Here is a 22,545-nt window from a genome sequence, read left to right on the forward strand (position 1 = left end):
GAGGCTCACCACAAGTTGGTGCCGGCGACGGGACGGTGCGGGCGATCGACGGTGGTTACGACGGAGATTTAGAAGGCACTAAGTAAACCACACCTACATATGCAAACTAAGTGTTATTTTTGACCTCAAATTGTATATAAATCAAATACTAGCAAATATATATATATATATATCCTCCCAAATTACTAAACTCACAAATTAATCACTATATAAAGCATTGCAAGAGCTAATCTAGCAATGAGAGATGAAAGGACAAAGTTGCTAACCTTTGTGATCATTTGAATGGATGGGGGCCTTTAAATCTTGACAAATTTTGGGCAAAATGTGTGATGAGCTCAAGAGGAAGAGGGGAAGAACAGAGAGAGGAGAGGGGAAAGGGGAAGAACAGAGCGAGCTCGGGTGGACGAAGGGTTTATGTAGGACGACCTTTAGTACCGGTTCGTGCCAAGAACCGGTACTAAAGGGGCTGGAGGGGCCCCAGTCTGACAACATCCTGCCATCACTCTCATTAGTACCGGTTCGTGGCACGAACCGGTGCTAAAGGTTCGCCACGAACCGGTACTAATGAAAGCGGCCCGGCTAGCCGTTGGAACCGGCACTAATGTATACATTAGTGCCGGCTCAAATACAAACCGGCACTAATGTGCTTCACGTTTGACCCTTTTTCTACTAGTGTACCCTGTTTGCAGCTTTTTAGTTAACCTGTATTAGAAGAAATCATACACCAACTTACAACCCTACTAAAAAAAAGATATTGAAAATCAAATAAAACGTAAGCCAAAAAGATGACCAATACATTGGTACTATTTGGATCATGCTTCTTACATATATGTTTGATTACATTATCTATACAATTCTATAATTGTCCACATTATTTTCCTTAGCTTAACATGCCATTGCATACCATACATAACTATCTGTTATAACAACAATTATAAGGTGAACCATGTTTGCCGCGACTTGCACATTTTTAATGTTCAATGGACTAAGACCAGAGTTTTCCCGTCTGAACACATTCTATTTGCTTTACATTTTTTTGTAAAATAATACTGACAGCTTCATCATTGTGTTCTACAGGAAGGTAGTTGATGTCACTAGAGATAATAAACCATTTGGATTCCAATACCATACCATACCTGGTGTGCTTTCTCTCCTATTCATGCTTTCGTTTCAGTGGTTCTAAGGCTCGCACATAATGATTGAGAAAAGTGGCACAATGTTTTTTTTGGCTATTTGCTATTGATGGCATGTTGCGGTTTGCCATGGACCATGCTAAACGTGCATCTATCCAAGGAATACTGTACCTTATGGGATTTCTCATACATTTGTAGATTTATTGTATTTTCTTTGAATTGGATTGTAGATTTGTTGTTGTGTTGTCAGAATAAACAATGCATGAATTCGGTAACTGATTTTATAGCTGCAGTCTCCTAAGCACAATTACTGGTGCTTTATTTTCTAATCTTCAGTTTTCTTTTGTTGTTAAATACTATACAGCTTGGTTTTGTTACTAACTTTAATCCAATCATATATTTACATCAATCACTATTATTTTAGTGACAAAATAGACGGGCGCAGCAACGCGCGCCATGATGGTCTAGTAAGTAGCAAATTAATGCTGATTTTTCTTCCGCTTAAAATAGCGCTGTGAAACATCGTGTGTTAGGTTTAATACACTGCATCATGCCGAAAGCAATGATAGTTCTCTAAATCATGCGGTAGTCCATAGAGGCGGCGCTGCGGCAGGAGGTTTTGATGAACCCTAAACCCTAACTCGGTACATGCACGAACTATCCCTCACTTCTATCCATCATGCCCGCTAGGTTTAGATGACAAACCTTGGCCCGCGGTGTAGACGTCGCCGGCGTTCGACGACGGCCTTCAGGTGGTGACGTGCACGCCGATCAACCGGCCGGATGCTTTGCACGATCCGCGGCGGGGGGGGGGGGGGGGGACCGTGGTGCGGATGCGGCGTCGGACGTCGACGGTGAGAGGCGGCCACCGACGACGTTGGGACGGCGAGGGCGGCGACGGAGGACGACGGTGAAAGGGGCGACGGACGACGACGGTGACAGGCGGCGACGGACGACGTTGGGACGGACGTTGAGAGGCGGCGACGGACGACGTTGGGATGGACAGTGAGAGGCGGCCACGGACGATGACGGTGCGAGGCGGCGACGGACGAAGTTGGGACGGCGAGGGCGGCGTTCGTACGGCGGCGAGGCGGTGATGTTGGAACTACCGTGATCGGGCGACCAGATGGGGCGGGCGAGAAGATTGGGCGTGCGAGTAGATTGTGGCGTTTCTTTTTGCCATGCGCGCGGTATACGTATGCCCAGTACAACTGTACAATACGAGATGGACACACATTTCTTCTGTGTGACCATTCTGCTCTTCTACGTTTTGTTGAGGGGAGGTCTACCGAAGCAAGCCCCCGACAAGTTTAGCTAACGAATAACGATGGATGATAGCGATGGGAGGTCTCCTTTGTGTTGGCACGGAAGGAGAAGGAACCGGTACTGTATCAATGTGGTTGCACATGCACATCAGGTCATCAGCTACGTCTAGTGAGTACGTAACACGATCTGCTGATTGAACTAGTGGCTCACGAATAGACACCAATCACGATCATGGCCCGCTTGTCTTAGCTGAACCGACGAACCCATCAATGGAGAGGTCTCTGGTGCGGTCCATTGATTGGACGGGCCGTCCAGTCGAAACCTTCGTGTGTTTCCTTCCTGATGAAATGGAGGGGAGAGTTTTGCCTGGTCTCATTAGATCGGGAAAGGGATTAAAACAAGGGTTTTAATGCATGGCGGTATTGTGAAAACATGCTCTAGTTTTTTTTTGAAAAGGATGAAAACATGCTCTAGTGACATTCACCTATTCGAATGCTTTGTTTTTTTAGAACACAGTACAAATGTGGGAGATTGACGAAGTCACCACAAGGCCTCGTAATCACTTAATCTTAGTGCGTCCCTAACCAAAACCTTGTTTATAACTCTCTAAGCACTCCCTTCAAACTTAATATTTTAAAGAAACTAAAAATAACTCAGTTATATTATAAAGGTCGCGCCTTATAGAAAAGTAAAAAAATCCTAACTTCGAGCCTGATGGGCCGGCCTAACTGCGTCCGCAGCCAACAAATCCTGGATTTGTTCTGCCATGTCAACAATCCCTGTTTAGGAACACCCTCGAGGTTTAAAATAGATTGGGATCAAAGAGTTCGGTGTGCTGATTTCCAGAATTACAAGTTCAGGGTCGATTTAGTTTTCGTGTAGAAGTTCAAGGTTTGTTTTGGACTTTTTTGTTTTATGAACACACACGTAGACCCTACCTCTATAAGCACATTCAAGAAACTGAGCCAACATATCATTTTAAGATCAGTGAAGTCACCGCAAGGCCTTATAATCACTTAATCTTAGGGCGTCCCTAACCAAAACCTTATTTATAACTCTCTAAGCACTCCCACAAACTTAATATTTTAAAGAAACTAAAAATGACTCGGTTATATTATAAAAGGTCCAGCACAAGGACAAAACGCCCCAAACAATAAAAAACAAAGAGAACTCTGGATCACTGAATGACCACTGCCATGCACCGTTACATTGTTGATGACAGTCAGAACGTCTTCGTGCAGGTGCCCACTGAATGGTCACTGCCACCGTCAGAACAACCGTTGACGCATTGCTACCTTGTCGAGGACAGTTAGGACGTCTTCGTGCACGGGCCCACTAAACGACCATTGCCACCATCAGAACAAGCATCGACACACCGCTACCTTGTCGAGGACAGTCAGGACTTCTTCGTGCACGTGCCTACTGAGTGACCACTGCCACCATCAGAACAAACCAGCCAGCCAGCCAACATGGCGTCAGCTAAAGGCCCGCGTGGCATAGTCAGATGTGTTTAGGACCTGACCTGCAACAACTTTTAGGACTCAGGTGTGCATTTTCAAACTTTTATGACCTAAATGGCACACTTCAAATACTTTTAGGACCCAGGTGTGCCCTTTCAAACTTTTAGGACCTAAATGGCACATTTGGAATACTTTTAGAACCTACGTGTGCGTTTTCAAACTTTTAGGACCTACTCCCTCCGTTCCAAATTACTTGTCTTAGATTCGTCTAGATACGAAGGTATCTAGCACTAAAATGAGTCTAGATACATCCATATCTAGACAAATCCAAGACAAGTAATTTGGAACGGAGGGAGTAGATGGCACACTTCGAATACTTTTAGAACCGCTGGTGTATTTTACTCCCTTTTTTTAAAATCATCATTTTTTTTGAATTGTGGCTTGACATAATTCTTGCACAAAGCTATTTTCTCATTGCCGACATGCATGTATGCATGGTCCACGTACTATTCCCCTTCACGCGTCCGTTGTTCTTGTACGGCCAAACCGCAGCATTTTGCGCATGCATGGATATTTCTCCTGCTCGGAATCGGAGGCAAGGCAAGATCGAATCCAGCTCCGACCCGATGGACAACCGCACCGGTATCAAATATCCAGGAGCTACTACGAGTACTGGTAAGGTACACATTAATTACATGTATATCACATATACCTTTAGTGTTGCCGGCCTTCTTGTCCGCTAAGTATTTAGGGCAGTTCCGCTTCCAGTGAGCACTTTCCTTGTAATAAAAACACACAGTCTCGGGCTTGGATCCATTCTTTGGCTTCTTCCCGGCAGCTTGCTTACCGGGCGCGGAAACTCCCTTGCCGTCCTTCTTGAAGTTCTTTTTACCCTTGCCTTTCTTAAACTTAGTGGTTTTATTCACCATCAACACTTGATGTTCCTTTTTGATTTCCACCTCCGCTGATTTCAGTATCGAATATACCTCAGGAATGGTCTTTTCCATCCCCTGCATATTGAAGTTCATCACAAAGCTCGTGTAGCTCGGTGGAAGCGACTGAAGGATTCTGTCAATGATCGCGTCATCTGGGAGATTAACTCCCAGCTGAGTCAAGCGGTTATGCAACCCAGACATTTTGAGTATGTGCTCACTGACAGAACTATTTTCCTCCATCTTACAACTGAAGAACTTATCGAAGACTTCATATCTCTTGACCCGGGCATGAGCTTGGAAAACCATTTTTACCTCTTCGAACATCTCATATGCTCCGTGTCTCTCAAAACGCTTTTGGAGCCCCGGTTCTAAGCTGTAAAGCATGCCGCACTGAACGAGGGAGTAATCATCAGCACGTAACTGCCAAGCGTTCATAACATTTTGGTTCTCTGGGATGGGTGCGTCACCTAGCGGTGCTTCTAGGACATAATCTTTCTTGGTAGCTATGAGGATGATTCTCAGGTTCCGGACCCAGTCCGTATAGTTGCTGTCATCATCTTTCAGTTTGGTTTTCTCTAGGAACGCGTTGAAGTTGAGGGCAACATTAGCGTGGGCCATTTGATCTACAAGACATAGTGTAAAGATTTTAGACTAAGTTCATGATAATTAAGTTCATCTAATCAAATTATTCAATGAACTCCCACTTAGATAGACATCCCTCTAGTCATCTAAGTGAAACATGATCCGAGTCAACTAGGCCGTGTCCGATCATCACGTGAGACGGACTAGTCAACATCAGTGAACATCTTCATGTTGATCGTATCTTCTATACGACTAATGCTCGACCTTTCGGTCTTTCGTGTTCTGAGGCCATGTCTGTACATGCTAGGCTCGTCAAGTTAACCTAAGTGTATTGCGTGTGTAAATCTGGCTTACACCCGTTGTATTCAAACGTTAGAATCTATCACACCCGATCATTACGTGGTGCTTCGAAACAACAAACCTTCGCAACGTTGCACAGTTAGGGGAACACTTTCTTGAAATTATTACGAGGGATCATCTTATTTAAGCTACCGTCATTCTAAGCAAATAAGATGTAAAATATGATAAACATCACATGCAATCAAACAGTGACATGATATGGCCAATATCATTTGCTCCTTTTGATCTCCATCTTCGGGGCTTCATGATCATCGTTGTCACCGGCATGACATCATGATCTCCATCATCATGATCTCCATCATCGTGTCTTCTTGAATTTGTCTCATCATCTATTACTTCTACTACTATGGCTAACGCTTTAGCAATAAAGTAAAGTAATTACATGACGTTTATGTTGACACGTAGGTCATAAATAAATAAAGACAACTCCTATGGCTCCTGCCGGTTGTCATACTCATCGACATGCAAGTCGTGATTCCTATTACAAGAACATGATCAATCTCATACATCACATATATCATTCATCACATCCTTTTGGCCATATCACATCGCACGGCACATGCTGCAAAAACAAGTTAGACGTCCTCTAATTGTTGTTGCAAGTTTTTACATGGCTGCTATAGGTTTCTAGCAAGAACGTTTCTTACCTACGCTAAAACCACAACGTGATATGCCAATTTCTATTTAACCTTCATAAGGACACTTTTCATCGAATCCGATCCGACTAAAGTGGGAGAGACAGACACCCGCCAGCCACCTTATGCAACTGGTGCATGTCAATCGGTGGAACCAGTCTCACGTAAGCGTACATGTAAGGTCGGTCCGGGCCGCTTCATCCCACGATGCCGCTGAATCAAGATAAGACTAGTAACGGAAAGCAAATTGACAATATCCACGCCCACAACTGCTTTGTATTCTACTCGTGCATAAAACTACGCATAGACCTAGCTCATGATGCCACTGTTGGGGAACGTAGCAGAATTTTAAAATTTTCTACGCATCACCAAGATCAATCTATGGAGTCATCTAGCAACGAGGGAGAGGGGAGTGCATCTACATACCCTTTTAGATCGCGTGCGGAAGCGTTCAAGAGAACGGGGTTGATGGAGTCGTACTCGTCGTGATCCAAATCACCGATGACCTAGCGCCGAACGGACGGCACCTCCGTGTTCAACACACGTACAGTTGGGAAGACGTCTCCTCCAACTTGATCCAGCAAGGGGGAAGGAGAGGTTGATGGAGATCCAGCAGCACAACGGTGTGGTGGTGGAAACTATGGCGATCTCGACAGGGCTTCGCCGAGCACTGCGAGAAGGAGAGGTGTAACGGGAGGGAGAGGGAGGCGCCAGGGGCTAGGGTGCGGCTGCCCTCCCTCCCCTACCCACTATTTATAGGACCCCTAGGGGGCGCCGGTCCTAGGAGATTGAATCTCCAAGGGGGGCGGCGGCTAAGGGGGGTGGAGTGCCCCCCAAGCCAAGTGGGGCGCCCCCACCCCTAGGGTTTCGAACCCTAGGCGCAGGGGAGGCCCATGGGGGGGCGCAGCAGCCCATCTAGGGCTGGTTCCCCTCCCACTTCAGCCCATAGGGCCCTCCGGTATAGGTGGCCCCATCCCGTGGACCCCCAGGACCCTTCCGGTGGTCCCGGTACAATACCGATTACCACGAAAACCTTCCTGATGGCCGAAACTTGACTTCCTATATATAATTCTTCACCTCCGGACTAATCCGGAGCTCCTCGTGACGTCCGGGATCTCATCCGGGACTCTGAACAACTTTCGGGTTACCGTATACTAATATCTCAACAATCCTAGCATCACCGAACCTTAAGTGTGTAGACCCTACGGGTTCGGGAGACACGCAGACATGACCGAGACGACTCTCCGGTCAATAACCAACAGCGGGATCTGGATACCCCTGTTGGCTCCCACATGCTCCTCGATGATCTCATCGGATGAACCACGATGTCGAGGATTCGATCAATCCCGTATACAATTCCCTTTGTCAATCGGTACGTTACTTGCCCGAGACTCGATCGTCGGTATCCCAATACCTCGTTCAATCTCGCTACCGGCAAGTCACTTTACTCGTACCATAATGCATGATCCCATGATCAACCACTTGGTCACATCGAGCTCATTATGATGATGCATTACCGAGTGGGCCCAGAGATACCTCTCCGTCATACGGAGTGACAAATCCCAGTCTCGATTCGTACCAACCCAACAGACACTTTCGGAGACGATACCTGTAGTGTACCTTTATAGTCACCCAGTTACGTTGTGACGTTTGGCACACCCAAAGCACTCCTACGGTATTCAGGAGTTGCACAATCTCATGGTCTAAGGAAATGATACTTGACATTCGAAAAAGCTATAGCAAACGCACTACACGATCTTTGAGCTATGCTTAGGATTGGGTCTTGTCCATCACATCATTCTCCTAATGATGTGATCCCGTTATCAATGACATCCAATGTCCATAGTCAGGAAACCATGACTATCATTCGATCAACGAGCTAGTCAACTAGAGGCTCACTAGGGACGTGTTGTGGTCTATGTATTCACACATGCATTACGATTTCCGGATAACACAATTATAGCATGAACAATAGACAATTATCATGAACAAAGAAATATAATAATAACCATTTTATTATTGCCTCTAGGGCATATTTCCAACAGAGCCGTCACCGACGGTGACGCGAGCGAAAGTGTGGACGGGATAAGAGGTGTGGAGGTTATCGGGATAGGCAGCCATATGCGCGGTAGCTCCAGTGTCCATGTACCAGTCGCCGCCTCCGGTGTAGATGGCCGGTGAGGGAGCGGTGTGGAGTGCCTCTATAAGAGCCCGGTCCCAAGGCGCCGACGGGAGAGCGGGCGGCGGTGTCGGCAGGGGCAGCTGCGGCTGCTGGCCATAGGGGGTGGGCCCGTAGGGCGCCACATAGGGCTGCAGCGCCGCATCATGCGCTCCTCCAGCTTGAGGTATGCCACCATCTTAGCGAAGGTAGGCTGCGGGATGAGGGTGAGGTTGGAGGCGGCGTTCCCAAAATTCTCGTTGAGGCTGGCGGTGAGGGTGCTGATGAGGAGCTCGTCGCCGATCGTCTCCCCGAGATCACGGAGCTCATCGGCGAGCTTCTTGAGGCGCATGCAAAAATCATCGATGGACGAGTCAACCTGCTGGCATCCGTAAAACTCTCTGTGGAGGAGGACCTTGCGCTGCAGCTTATTGTCGGTGAAGAGGCCGTTGAGCTTGGTCCAGACGGCATAGGCGTTGTCGTGGCCATCCACCACGGTGTGGAAGAGGTCGTTGAAGATGGTGAGGTAGAACCAGCGGATGATGATGGCGTCGAGGATCATCCACTCCTCATCATGGATCATGAGGGCCGAGTCCACAGTGTCGTCCACATGGCCGTGAAGAAGGTACTCGCGGAACACAAGCAAAGAAGAAGCACCGCCCCTACAAGGGCTAAAGATCCTAACATATCTACTAGATGGAGACGAGGCAGCAGTATTCTCCTCCTCTTCAATGGTTGCTGGAGCGGCCAGTGGAGGGGGGGAGGGGAGAGGCTTTTCTCTAGTCGCCTTGTAAGAGAAGAAAGAAAGACTACTTGTGATGGAGGTAATCGAACCCTATATTTAACTCCCTAATTTTTAGGCGGTCAATGAATAGAAAGGTTCAGGTTAGGAACGTGAGTTTGCCACTGAAAATGAAAGAGTGCCATCTTCTGCGCCAACAAAAGAGCATCTCCGAATGTTGGAATTTTGAAAGCATTTCAGAGAACATCAGTCTGACCACTTTGCTGTTGAAGGAACATACGCTGTGTAAAATCTCAAATTTGTCCGTCTTTGAGTTCGTTTATACACGTCCAACTTTGGATTCGATCGAAGCAAACATGGCATGGCAGTGGCAAACTCACCCATGTGACAGAATGTTAAAACAAGGTCAATAATATTCATGAGAGGAAACAATTGTGATGAAGAGCTAGGTTTCGATCTTGGGACCTATGGGTTATGGGCTCACCACACTTCCGCTGCACCACTTTGATTTTGATGTCATAATGACGATGACTTATATAAGATTAGGCAAAGGATTTGTTGGTTGGCTACCTAGCGTCGGCAGATAGACAGCGATGGAGATCTCCTCTTCTGTTCTCACGGAAGGGAAGGAGAGGGAAACCGATGAGGTGATCGATCCAACTGGTAATCTCCATCACCCGGCTGGCTGCTTACTTGGTACTACTAGTAGTTTTATCATTAGTCCTTTCTCATTTTTAGTTAGGAGAAAGGTGTGGCTGCTCCTGGGTGCAGGTGCACCCGCATGAACAGTACACATGAAAAAATTATATGACATGAAAGAAAAAATCTAATTTTTTTTGACATCAAACTAGATCAACAGATTTAGCTTGCTGCAAAATTTCATGACCAAATAACATTTGAGGAGCCCTCAGCAAAAAAAAATCACTCCTCAAAAGTGAACAAAACTTTGAACACAGATTTGTTTGTTTTTTTTTTTGCCGAGGGCTCCTCAAATGTTATTTGGTCATGAAATTTTGCAAGCAACTAAAACTTTTGATCTATTTTGTTGTCCCAAAATTTCAGATTTTTCAATTTTGTTTTGTACCTTTTTCAAGTTTATTGTTCATGCGGGTGTAGGTGCACCCGGGAGTAGAAAGTCCAGTCTCCTTAGTTAGAGTTTTCTCGTCTAGTCTGGACAGACGTGCATTGATTCGAGGGATCATGCATTAACAAACGGTCAAAACGTTTGCCTCAATGTCGTTATGGTGAGATGGGCCGCATATTGTCGCCTGTAGCAGCGCTCCCTCGCAGCCGTGTGAGGATGCCGACGGGCAAGCTCGCGGAGAGTGGCGGCAGGGCTTTTGCCGCTCTGCTATCTCGCAGGGGGGCGCATGGTCCTAGTTCACCGATGCTTCGTTATCAGAGGAGGGCCTCGATGTCTTCAACTACGTGCTTCTCTGATTAATCCATCTAGTTTGTAGAGTTTGAGGCTCTCTTAGCTGCTTTCCAGCAGCTATGTATCTTGACGTGTTGTATTCTTTTTCTTTGGTTTCGCGTGATCTGCAATCAGGCCGGTTGATGGTTTTGCTAATTCAAAGTCAGGTCTGGCTGATGTCTTTTCTCTTAAAAAAATTGTATACTTAGATAAGGTTTAGGCGAAAGGTTCGTGTTTATCATTTCCTCACTTGTGACTTTTGTTTTGTACTTGGTGAAAAAAGTTGCTCTCGTTGTGAATGCACAGGCAGTCGGACAGGTTATCACTATCAGTTTGTCGGTGGAAAATGGAACAGTGTCGTCTTGTGCACAAGAACAAAGCTTGAGGTGTAGAAGGAGTTGGGCATTAGCTTGTCATCTCCACTTCAAAAACCGTCGTATAACATCCCCGTATGTTGGAAAGCATTGTGGCAAAATCAGTTCATTAATTTTTCATGTTGTTGACGTAGAGCAGTCCCAGTTGAACGTACGTATTCATGACTTGCCCACATAGTTGGCCCACCATCCCTGAGCACCATCGCTTCCGCTTCGCCACTGTGATCCTTTCGTCATGGGCCTGATCAAACTGTTTCGACAGTGATTTGTGGTTGGCTTATTGGCTGGTGCGGTGAGTAGGCCAGCAAGTTTAGCTAACGAATAACGATGGATGGTAGCGATGGGAGGTCTCCTTTGTGTTCGCACGGAAGGAGAAGGAAACCGGTACTGTACCAATGTGGTTGCACATGCCCATCGCCTACGAATAACACGTAGTACGATCTGGTACTCTATAGCCCTCTCTTCGGGACTGATCGAACTAGTGTCCCACGAATAGCCGGCGATCACGATCACGGCCCGCCGATCTTATCCGAACCGACGAACCCATCAATGAAGAGGGTTTTGGTGCCGTCCATTGAGTCGACGGACCGTCTAGTCGAAACCTTCGTCTGTTTATTTCCTGATGATCAAACGGAGGCCAAGGTTTCACCTGGTCTCATTAGATCGGGAGAGGTTAAAACAAGGATTTTAATGTCCGTCGGTATTATGAAAGCATGCTCTAGTGGCGTTCAACAACTCCAATGCTTTGCTGAGAGTAATCACCGATCTTGGCCGTCTCTAACCGAACCACTATTTATAACTATCTAACCACTCCCTCTAATCTTAATTTCTTAAAGAACTTAAAGCGACTCAGTTATATTATAAAGTTTTGTCAGAAGTACAAAGAACACCAAATATATATAATTAAAAAATCAACAAGACCTCCGGATCACTCTTGGGACCAATGCCATGGACCCGCAGTGGATGTCGTTAAACCCATGAAATCGATCCGAAGAACCTAACACAAAATCTTGCTGACGCATGCGCATGACGAGAAACACTAACCTCGATGCCTCAATGATCTGGTAGGAATCTAGGCCGAAGCTCAATCTAATTCGTCCCAACTGACAAACTTAAGGAGGATCAGAACTTGAAAGACTGAATCAAAGAAGAAGCACCGTCCCTACAAGGGCTAAAGACCCTAACATATCTACTAGGCTGAGACAAAGTCGTGAATGCCAAATATCAGAATCATTATTGTGTCAAACATTATTAATAATTTTAGTGCAAATATTTGACAAAAGATATTCATAGTCTTTCCTAACAAATTGTCCATACTTAGAAATTACAACTTTATTGGATTCGAAAACCAACTTAAAACCATCTCGACATAAACGGAAACCGCTAACGAGATTTTTATTGATGGACGGCACATGATGAACGTTATTCAGAAGCACGGTCTTCCCCGAAGTAAACTTCAGATCGACTGTACCGACACCTCGAACGATGGCATGTGACCCGTTTCCCATCAGTACGGGAGAAGTCCCTGTGACCTGGTAAGAAGAAAACATAGAGGCATCAGCACAAACATGTACATTGGCACCGGTGTCAATTAACCAATCAGGAGATTGGAATACTGAAAGGATGGTAGGAAGAATACCGTACCCAGATTCCTTCATATCAGTATCACCGGCGACAACATTAGCGGTCTTGCCGCTCTTCTCATGTTCACGCTCCTCAAAGCGGTTAAGACACTTTGGAGCCCAGTGATTAGGATCACCGCAGACATGGCAAAGTCCCTTCCCCTTCTTATGAGAATTCTTCTTGAAGTTTGTAGAATGTGACGGCTTGTTCTTTGTATCAAATTTGCCTTGAGATCTCATTTGCCTTTGCCCTGAGTTTTGTTTTTATTGTTTTTGAACTTGTTGGGCTGGAAGTTCTTCTTTTGTACCATGTGAGCACTAGAAGCTCTCTCAGCAACTCGAGCACGTGTGTCCTTTGCTCTCGCCTTCTCTTCAACATCAAGAGTACCAATGAGATCCGCAACGGAAAACTCCTGTCTCTTGTGTTTCAGGGAAATAGCAAAATTGTTCCACGAAGGTGAAAGCTTGGCAATAATGCCCCCGGCAACAAATTTGTCCGGCAACACACACTTGAAGTACTCGAGTTCCTTTGCGAGCGACGGTATGTCATGAGCCTGCTCTACAACAGAGCGCTCATCAGTCATCTTGTAGTCATAGAATTGCTCCATGACGTAGAACTCGCTGCCGGAGGGGGGTGCTAGTTGCCTTGTCTGAGCAGGAGAAATATCCTACCGATTCAGAGCAAGGGGGGGGGGGGGGGGGGGGAGACTACTTGTGACGGAGCTAACCGAACCCCTATATTTAACTCCTTAATTTTGGGGGGCTAATTCTTTCATCCCTTGTCACATACATTTCAAAAAAATTAATTGATCACTATGCGCTCACGAGCACCAGAGGACTTTCGTTGTGGCTTGACATGATTCTTGCCCAAAGCTATTAGTATCTCGTTGTTGACCGTCAACGCATGCATGTATGTATGCATGGTCCCCTTCATCACGCGTCCGTTGTTCTTGTACGGCCAAACCGCAGCACTTTGCGCATGCATGCATGCATGCCAATCGGTAGGATATTTCTCCTGCTCGGAATCGGAGGCAAGGCGAGATCCAATCCAGCTCCGACCCGACGGGCATTAATCGGTCGGCCGGTGAACTAGTCGTTTCCGTCGTCCGACTCCGACTGGAGGTGGGAGGTGGTTTGGCGCGTATAAACAGAGGAGGCGGGGTTGGCTCTCTGCTTTCCACCTTGCCGCGCCAAGTGGCTCACCAAAAACACGAGTCTCCTCGCCATCCACCCTTCGCCCGCCGTCGCCATCGCCCACGCCCGCCGCGCGGCGCCGCTGGGCCGCTCAGCCAACCCCAGCCACCCGGCGTACAAATCTTGCGGGCATACCACTCCCCCGGCCTCCCGGCATAACCGTCTCGTCGATCGATCGATCTCCGTGCGTGCGTGCGTCCATGGCGCCGCGCCCCGGAACGGCCGCGATGAGCAGGTTCCCGCCGGTGTCGTCCTACGACGCGTCGGCGCGTGAGCGCCGCACCGCTGCCTCCGACCTGGACGGCACCCTGCTGGCCTCCTCCTCGGCGTTCCCCTACTACTTCCTCGTGGCGCTCGAGGCCGGGGGCTACCTCCGCGCCCTCGCGCTGCTCCTCCTCGCCCCGTTCATCCTGCTCCTCTACACCGCCTTCTCCGAGCCGGCCGCCATCGGGCTGCTCGTCTTCGCGACGTTCGCGGGGCTCCGTGTGCGCGACGTGGAGGCCGTGGCGAGGGGCGTCCTCCCGCGGCACTACGCCGCCGGGGTGCGCGCCGACTCGTGGGAGGTGTTCCGGGGCTGCGGCGCGGGCAGGCGGGTCGTGGTCACCGCGTCGCCGGCAGTCATGGTCTTCCCGTTCGTCCGCGAGTTCCTGGGCGCCGAGGTGGCCGGCACCGAGCTCGGGACCTGCTGCGGGCGCTTCACGGGGCTCATCAGCGGCGGAGTGCTCGTGGCCGGGAGGAAGAGGGAGGTCGTGGAGCGGCTGTTTGCCGGCGGCGACATGCCGGACGTCGGGCTCGGCGACCGCGAGAGCGACCACGACTTCATGGCCATCTGCAAGGTACTACTAAATTCAACCTCCACACCCAATAGAATTCGATTTTTTTGTAGAAAAGTTTCTTGAATTCGACACAATCTTTCTTCAATAGAATTTCTCTAATTCATAGTAATTGTTCTTTGAGTGACCAGAGATCAGAAGTGTATTGACAAAAGTGTATTGAATTCGATTGTTTTGACAAAAAGTGTATTGAATTCGACACAATCTTTGTTCAATAGGATTTCTCTAATTGATAGTATTTGAGTGGCCAGAGATACCTAATTTTTCAAGTAAATGAATTGCTCTTTTGTGTGCTCAAGGCATCAATCTCGTCTATCTAGCTTTTTCTTGTGGTAGTTGGACTTGCAAGAAATTGTGTGGTTCCTAGCTTTGCTTTTCGAGAGCACCTTTCCTGTCCCTACCTAGGAAAGAACAAGAAGGTTCTCTAGTTTCTAGTTGATGTTTAGTTTATCCTGCAAAGTTGTCATATTTGTGCTGTAAATTGTTGAGTAGTAGTAATTGAGTAGTTTCTAGTTGATGTTTAGTTTATCCTGCAAAGTTGTCATATTTGTAGTACTAATTAAACTGTAAATTGTTGAGTAGTAGTAATAATTTTCTTTATTTTTTGCACCTTTTCTTGGCAAAGAATTTTGCTTACCTGAATAAATCATGCTACTTGGTCTCAATCCTGTTACATGCAGCTTACTGTTGAATAGCCATTAGTTACTCCACTAATCCTTGAATAAAAACTACTCTAAAAAGCTTAGCAGCTACTAGTAGTACTGTTGATTAATCTGAGTTGTTTCCCGCGCATGTACATATGCAGGAAGCCTACATGGTGCCCACGAACAAGCGCGCGCCGAGGGCTGCCCCCGACGCTCTGTTGTCCCGCGTCGTCTTCCACGACGGCCGCCTGGTCCGCCGGCCGGACCCAGCGCACGCGCTCTTCGCGCTAGCCTACCTCCCCGTCGGCTTCGCCCTGGCCGTGCTCCGCGTCCTCATCAGCCTCCCTGTCCCGCCGCACCTCGTGCGCCACACGTACCGCCTGACCGGCATCCGGCTCGCCGTGCGGGGCACGCCCCCGCCGGCGGCGCGCGAGGGCTCCCTGGGGTCCCTCCTCGTCTGCAACCACCGCACGGCGCTGGACCCCATCGTCGTGGCCGTGGCGCTGGGGCGGCCGGTGACGTGCGTGACCTACAGCGTGAGCCGGCTGTCGACGGCCATCTCGCCGATCCCGGCAGTGGCGCTGGCGCGGGACCGGGAGGCCGACGCGGCGCGCATCCGGGAGCTGCTGGCCTCCGGGCGCGACGTGGTGGTGTGCCCCGAGGGGACGACGTGCCGGGAGCCCTGCCTGCTGCGGTTCTCGGCGCTGTTCGCGGAGCTGTCGGACCGGATCGTGCCGGTGGCGCTGGAGGCGGCGCAGTCGACCTACTACGGGTCGACGGCGAGGGGGTGGAAGGCCATGGACCCGTGGTTCTTCTACATGAACCCGCGGCCGGGGTACAAGGTGACGTTCCTGCCGGCGCTGCGGCCCGAGGAGACGTGCGGCGGCGGCGGGAGGAGCGCCGTTGACGTGGCCAACCACGTGCAGGCGGTGATCGGCAAGGAGCTCGGGTACCGGTGCACCACGCTCACCAGGAAGGACAAGTACATGAAGCTCGCCGGCACCGACGGCACGGTCGCCGCCGACGGCGACGAAGGCAAGAAGTTTGCGTAAACTGTGGAACTGTATAGATAGTCACGATTCACGGGGCAGTGTAGTGGTGTAGGCTGTACCAGTACCAAAGACACTCCGCACATTGTCTGGTCAAACAGAAGAAAATTGACAGCAACAGCAAACATGAACATCAAAATAGAGTCAGATGGAGATCGATAGTTTTCATTTTCATTGATTAGTTCTCACTTTAGCTACTTGTAAGTTGCCTGAGTTTTGAATTTTCTGGCCATCCAATTTTTAATCTAAGATTCGTGCTGCATTTTTTTCTGCCATGTGTTGTTTTATTGCGCTGTGCTTGGGTCAGTCGATTTGCCACTGGGCCAAAGCCCATTAACTATCAGCCCTCCTCTATCCCTTTGTTTCTTTTCTGTTTTTATGTGTTTCTGTTTCTGTTTTTTGTTTTTTTGTTAGTTGGTTTTTCTTTGTCTTTCATGTAGGATGCATATAAATGTATACACATGAATGCTATGCAATAAGTGTGAAAATTACACTGTTATATAATTATTGTTTGCATACTGCAAAAAGTGCAATTTTAGAGTGAAGTTGTGTGCAATTTTTTAAAGCTTGTTACGTTATATTTCTTCTTTCAATGGTAATACTATTGCTACGGATTCATTGTTCTTTATTTTGAAATTTTTAGTTATTATTTATTTACTTTCTTCTTCAAGGGTAAAATAAATGCCACTAAATTCATTCCTTCTTAGAAGTTATTTTTTGTGAAAATTCCACTATTATATGTTTATTCTTGCATATTTTTGAATTACTCATTTTTTGTGTATATTGAGTGCAATTCTTGTTGTTATTTCTTTTAAATTTATTTCCCTTCTTTTGAGTAATACCGACGCCACTAATTTATTATTCCTTAGAAACCTGCATTATTTTGATTTTCTTCAAGTTTTCATTTTATTTCTTCTTTAAGGGTAATACCAATGCCACTAATTCATTCCTTCTTATAATTGCTTCTCGCAAATTTCACTATTTATATGCTTATTCTTGCTTATTATTAAAAAGCGCGGTGTGCAAATTATTTGGTTTATTCTTTTCTTTCTTCATAAAGGGTGACACCAATGTCACTAATTCATTCTTTCTTAGAAACTACATCATTATGATTTTTTAGTTACATCATTATGATTTTTTAATTTCTATTTCATTTTCTTTCTTCTTAAAGGGTAAACCGAAGCCACTAATTCATTCTTTCTTAGAAATACCTCATTATTTTGATTTTGTTTAAGTTTTTTATTCATTTTCTTTTATTTCTTAGAAAGGTTCACTATTATTATTTTGTTTTAGTTTATATTTAATTTTGTTTCCTATCAAAGGGTAATACCAAAGCCACTAATTCATTTTTTCTTAGAAAAACTTCATTGTTTTGATTTTGATTTAGTTTTTGTTTCATTTTTTCTTTAATGGTAATACCAATGCCACAAATTCTTTCCTTCTTAGGACCTTTTTTTTGAAACAAATTCACTATTATATGCTTGTTCTTGTATATTATAAAAAGTGTAATTTCTATATAAATTATGTGCAAAATTTTACATTTTTTGTTTTAGATTATTTTAAAGTTCCTGTCCTCGTATTCGTATAGGTAATACAAATCCCGCTAATTTGTTATTCCTTAGAAAATTCATATTTCTATTTTTAGTTTATATTTAATTTTTTGTTTTTGTTAAATTTCTTTCTTCTTAAAGTGTAATACTAATATTAGAAAACTTTCCTTTTTTGTGATAACTCCACTATTTTATGCTTAGCCTGCATATTATAAAAAACACAATTTCTGATTCAATTGCGTGTCAGTTTTTCCTTTATTTTCTTTCTTCTTAAATGGTGATACTAATGCCACCAATTTATTCTTTCATAGAAAACTTTGTTTTCTCATTTTGAGAAGTAGAGACGTCGTGGATGAAATATCAATGCAACTGACTCATTCACTCTCTGGAAAAATTCTTCTTTTGCAAAAATTCCACTATTACATGTTGATTCTTGCATATTATAACAAAGTGAAATTTCTTTGTAAATTGTACGCATATTTTAATTTTTTTATTTCTTTTTCTTTATGGATAATATCAAAGCCAAATCCTAGATGCCGCCACTTTCACATCACGCAGCCCCCCTAGCCCAGGTTTGTCCGCCGATCGTGTTGACCGGCTGCCCTGGAGAGAGTCTTTTTCCCGATCCCTTGGTCCGGGTTTTCTGTCTCACCGATCACATTGATCGGTGTTTTCTTTTTGATTTTATGATGTAAGATTGGTTTGCGTCGCCCACCGCCCTTCGTCATCTTCAACGTGCGCCTTCTACTCCAACAACAACCTGTCCGACACCTGTTGCCGCGCTCCTACATTGGGCCGCAGCGCGTCGCCCGCGGCTCTGTCTCACGTCCTGCACGTGTGTTGGTTGTAGCGCATCGCGTGCGCAAGTACAATGCCAGCCCGGCTTGAGTTATAGCCGCTAGTAAATTACAGAAAACCACCACTTTGAAGGCTAGTTTGGCAGAAAACACTATGCTACATTTTCTTTGCAAAAAACACCTCGTCTTGTGTAATCGTTTCGCAAAAACCACTGCTCGATCTGGCTCTGTTAAATGAGATTATGACAGAGGGTGATGTGGCACCGCTTAGCATCTCACATGTAATGGCGACATCCGGTAACATTATCATCCCTATGTTGGTTCACATGTCATTGTAAGGAAAAAAAACAGGTTCATCTTATCTTCACGCAGGTTGTTCACTAGTAGAAAACAGGGCTTTGGTCCAGGCCGGCTCAGCCCATTAGTCCCGGTTCAGTCCAGAACCGGGACCAATGTGGGCATTGGTCCCGGTTCGTGAGCCCAGGGGGCCAGCCGGGCCACGTGGGCCATTGGTACCGGTTCATCTGGACCTTTTGGTCCCGGTTGGTGGGATGAACCGAGACCAATGGGCCTCGCTCCTGGCCCACCATCATTGGTCCCGGTTGGTGGCTTGAACCGGGACCAAAGGCTCCCCTTTAGTCCCGGCTCATGCCACCACCCGGGACCAATGAGGTGCCTATATATACCCCTCGCTCGCGAGCAGAGCACCCAAGTTGTCTGTTTTTCTCTGGCCGAGGGGGAGAGGGCTTGGTGGTGCTCTAGCTCACCTCCTATGCACACAAGGTGTTCGATGAAATGCCCGAGACACACTACTTAAGCTTTCTCCTCTCCAAGCTCGACCTCCAAGCTCCATTTTCCATAATATTTGTCTAGGTTTAGCGGTCCGTCACGCCCCGTCCCCGTCTTCACCGCCGTCGATCACCCGCGCCGAGCTCATCGCCGGCACCACCGTGGTGAGCCTCTTGTTTTATCTTTTTCTGAAAGGAAAAATATTCTTACTTGCATGTTTACATAGATACTTGTATTATTTTCTTACTTTTATTATTGCATCTTATATAGTGCGATGGTTTCGGTATCCGCCCCCGTCGGCCCTCGTCCTGTCTATGATTCGGATGTGGTATATATATTATCTTTATAACTATTGGTTCATTTATTGTTTATGAAAATTATGCCGACCAACGTGACATAGATATTATTTATGTAGGATGTATGTGAATCGGAAATGCCAACCGACCCTATTGTCGAGAGGTTAAATTTAGTTGAAGAAGAAAACAATTTGTTGAAGGAAAAAATAAAAAAAATTGAGGAGGAGAAGATGATATTGGAGTTGCATGTTGCGGATGTCGTCGATGATCACAAGATCAAGATGGATGCAATGCGCTTGAAGATTAGAAAGATTAGAAAATATGCCATTGATACCGAGGCTTGGTATCATTATGCCGTTGGATCAATTGTTACCTTGGTTGCGATTATGATCGCATTTGTTTTCGCATTGAAATGTTTTACATAGTTTCAATGTATGGTTTAATTAATTAGATGCTCTGGAGAGCTATATGTTGTTAGATGAGAACTATGTATGCACTTTGGTTTTAATGTGATGATGAACTTCTATTAATTTGGACACTTAATTATATATAATGCACGCAGATAAACCGGCAATGGATGTACGATGACAGACACACCCGCGAGTACATTAAGGGCGTGCATGAGTTTCTCGAAGCGGCTGAGGCAAACAAGCAGAATGGTTTTATGTGTTGTCCATGCACTGAATGTGGGAATACGAGGTCTTACTCTAACCGGAAAATCCTTCACTCCCACCTGCTTTACAAGGGTTTCATGCCACACTATAATGTTTGGACGAGGCACGGAGAAATAGGGGTTATGATGGAAGACGGCGAAGAAGAAGAGTACGATGACAACTATGTGCCCCCTGAATACGGTGATGCTGCAACGGGGGGAGCTGGTGAAGATCAAGAGGAACCAGACGATGTGCCTAATGATGCTGCAACGGGTGAAGCTGCTGAAGATCAAGAGGAACCAGACGATGTGCCCGATGATTGTGATCTCCGCCGGGTCATTGTCGATGCAAGGACGCAATGCGAAAGTGAAAAGGAGAAGCTGAAGTTCGATCGCATGTTAGAGGATCACAAAAAAGGGTTGTACGCCAATTGCGAAGATGGCAACACAAAGCTCGGTACCGTACTGGAATTGCTGCAGTGGAAGGCAGAGAATGCTGTTGCTGACAAAGGATTTGAGAAGCTACTGAAAATATTGAAGAAGAAGCTTCCAAAGGATAACGAATTGCCCGACAGTACATACGCAGCAAAGAAGGTCGTATGCCCTCTAGGATTGGAGGTGGAGAAGATACATGCATGCCCTAATGACTGCATCCTCTACCGCGGTGCATACAAGTATCTGAACGCATGCCCGGTATGCGGTGCATTGCGGTATAAGATCAGACGAGATGACCCTGGTGATGTTGACGGCGAGCCCCCCAGGAAGAGGGTTCCTGCGAAGGTGATGTGGTATGCTCCTATAATACCACGGTTGAAACATCTGTTCAGAAACGAAGAGCATGCCAAGTTGATGCGATGGCACAGTGAGAACCGAAAGAAAGATGGGAAGTTGAGAGCACCCGCTGACGGGTCGCAGTGGAGAAAAATCGAGAGAAAGTACTGGGATGAGTTTGCAAAGGACCCAAGGAATGTATGGTTTGCTTTAAGCGCGGATGGCATGAATCCTTTCGGGGAGCAGAGCAGCAATCACAGCACCTAGCCCGTGACTCTATGTATGTATAACCTTCCTCCTTGGATGTGCATGAAGCGGAAGTTCATTATGATGCCAGTTCTCATCCAAGGCCCTAAGCAACCCGGCAATGAAATTGATGTGTACCTAAGGCCATTAGTTGAAGAACTTTTACAGCTATGGAATGGAAATGGTGTACGTACGTGGGATGAGCACAGACAGGAGGAATTTAACCTTAAGGCATTGCTGTTCGTGACCATCAACGATTGGCCCGCTCTCAGTAACCTTTCAGGACAGACAAACAAAGGATACCACGCATGCACGCACTGTTTAGATGACACTGAAAGTATATACCTGGACAAATGCAGGAAGAATGTGTACCTGGGCCATCGTCGATTTCTTCCGACCAACCATCAATGTCGAAAGAAAGGCATGCATTTCAAAGGCTAGGCAGATCACCGGAAGAAGCCCGCCATGCGCACCGGTGATCACGTGCTTGCTATGGTCAATGATTTACACTACGTAATCTTTGGAAAGGGTCCCGGTGGACTAGCTATTCCGAATGACGCTGAGGGACACGCACCCATGTGGAAGAAGAAATCTATATTTTGGGACCTACCCTACTGGAAAGACCTAGAGGTCCGCTCCTCAATCGACGTGATGCACGTGACGAAGAACCTTTGCGTGAACCTGCTAGGCTTCTAGGGCGTGTATGGGAAGACAAAAGATACACCTGAGGCACGGGAGGACCTGCAACGTTTGCACGAAAAAGACGGCATGCCTCTGAAGCAGTATAAAGGTCCTGCCAGCTACGCTCTTACGAAAGAAGAGAAAGAAATCTTTTTTGAATGCCTGCTCAGTATGAAGGTCACGACTGGCTTCTCGTCGAATATAAAGGGAATAATAAATATGCCAGAGAAGAAGTTTCAGAACCTAAAGTCTCATGACTGCCACGTGATTATGACGCAACTGCTTCCGGTTGCATTGAGGGGGCTTCTACTGGAAAACGTCCGATTAGCCATTGTGAAGCTATGTGCATTCCTCAATGCAAT

General features: G+C 46.5%; 3 protein-coding genes across 3 annotated transcripts; 1 reads left to right on the top strand and 2 right to left on the bottom strand.

Moving 5' to 3' along the window:
• Positions 1–4,375: 4,375 nt before the first annotated feature.
• Positions 4,376–5,412, bottom strand: LOC147963487 (uncharacterized). Its single transcript, XM_087529594.1, has 2 exons — positions 4,555–5,412; positions 4,376–4,438 (listed from the first exon to the last, which is right to left on the bottom strand). Exons 1-2 carry the CDS (start codon positions 5,410–5,412, stop codon positions 4,376–4,378), a joined length of 921 nt encoding a protein of 306 aa, XP_087385720.1.
• A 3,160-nt stretch (positions 5,413–8,572) lies between these two features.
• On the bottom strand, positions 8,573–9,112 carry LOC147963488 (uncharacterized). Its single transcript, XM_087529595.1, has one exon. The coding sequence runs from the start codon at positions 9,110–9,112 to the stop codon at positions 8,573–8,575; it is 540 nt and encodes a 179-aa protein (XP_087385721.1).
• Positions 9,113–13,850: 4,738 nt separating this feature from the next.
• Positions 13,851–16,575, top strand: LOC147963489 (glycerol-3-phosphate 2-O-acyltransferase 6-like). Its single transcript, XM_087528806.1, has 2 exons — positions 13,851–14,711; positions 15,514–16,575. Exons 1-2 carry the CDS (start codon positions 14,076–14,078, stop codon positions 16,402–16,404), a joined length of 1,527 nt encoding a protein of 508 aa, XP_087384932.1. The 5' UTR covers positions 13,851–14,075; the 3' UTR covers positions 16,405–16,575.
• Positions 16,576–22,545: the final 5,970 nt, after the last annotated feature.

The sequence above is a fragment of the Triticum urartu genome, chromosome 6A (genome assembly GCF_056163025.1).
Source record: "Triticum urartu cultivar PI428250 chromosome 6A, HENAU_Tu73, whole genome shotgun sequence".
NCBI lineage: Eukaryota > Viridiplantae > Streptophyta > Magnoliopsida > Poales > Poaceae > Triticum > Triticum urartu.

Coding starts and splice junctions, on each gene's coding strand:
- LOC147963487 (XM_087529594.1), bottom strand. CDS start 5,412: ATGGCCCACGCTAATGTTGCCCTCAACTTCAACGCGTTCCTAGAGAAA. Junction 4,439..4,554: donor AAGGTATATGTGATATACAT/GTAATTAATGTG, acceptor GATTCCGAGCAG/GAGAAATATCCATGCATGCG.
- LOC147963488 (XM_087529595.1), bottom strand. CDS start 9,112: ATGATCCATGATGAGGAGTGGATGATCCTCGACGCCATCATCATCCGC.
- LOC147963489 (XM_087528806.1), top strand. CDS start 14,076: ATGGCGCCGCGCCCCGGAACGGCCGCGATGAGCAGGTTCCCGCCGGTG. Junction 14,712..15,513: donor ACTTCATGGCCATCTGCAAG/GTACTACTAAAT, acceptor GTACATATGCAG/GAAGCCTACATGGTGCCCAC.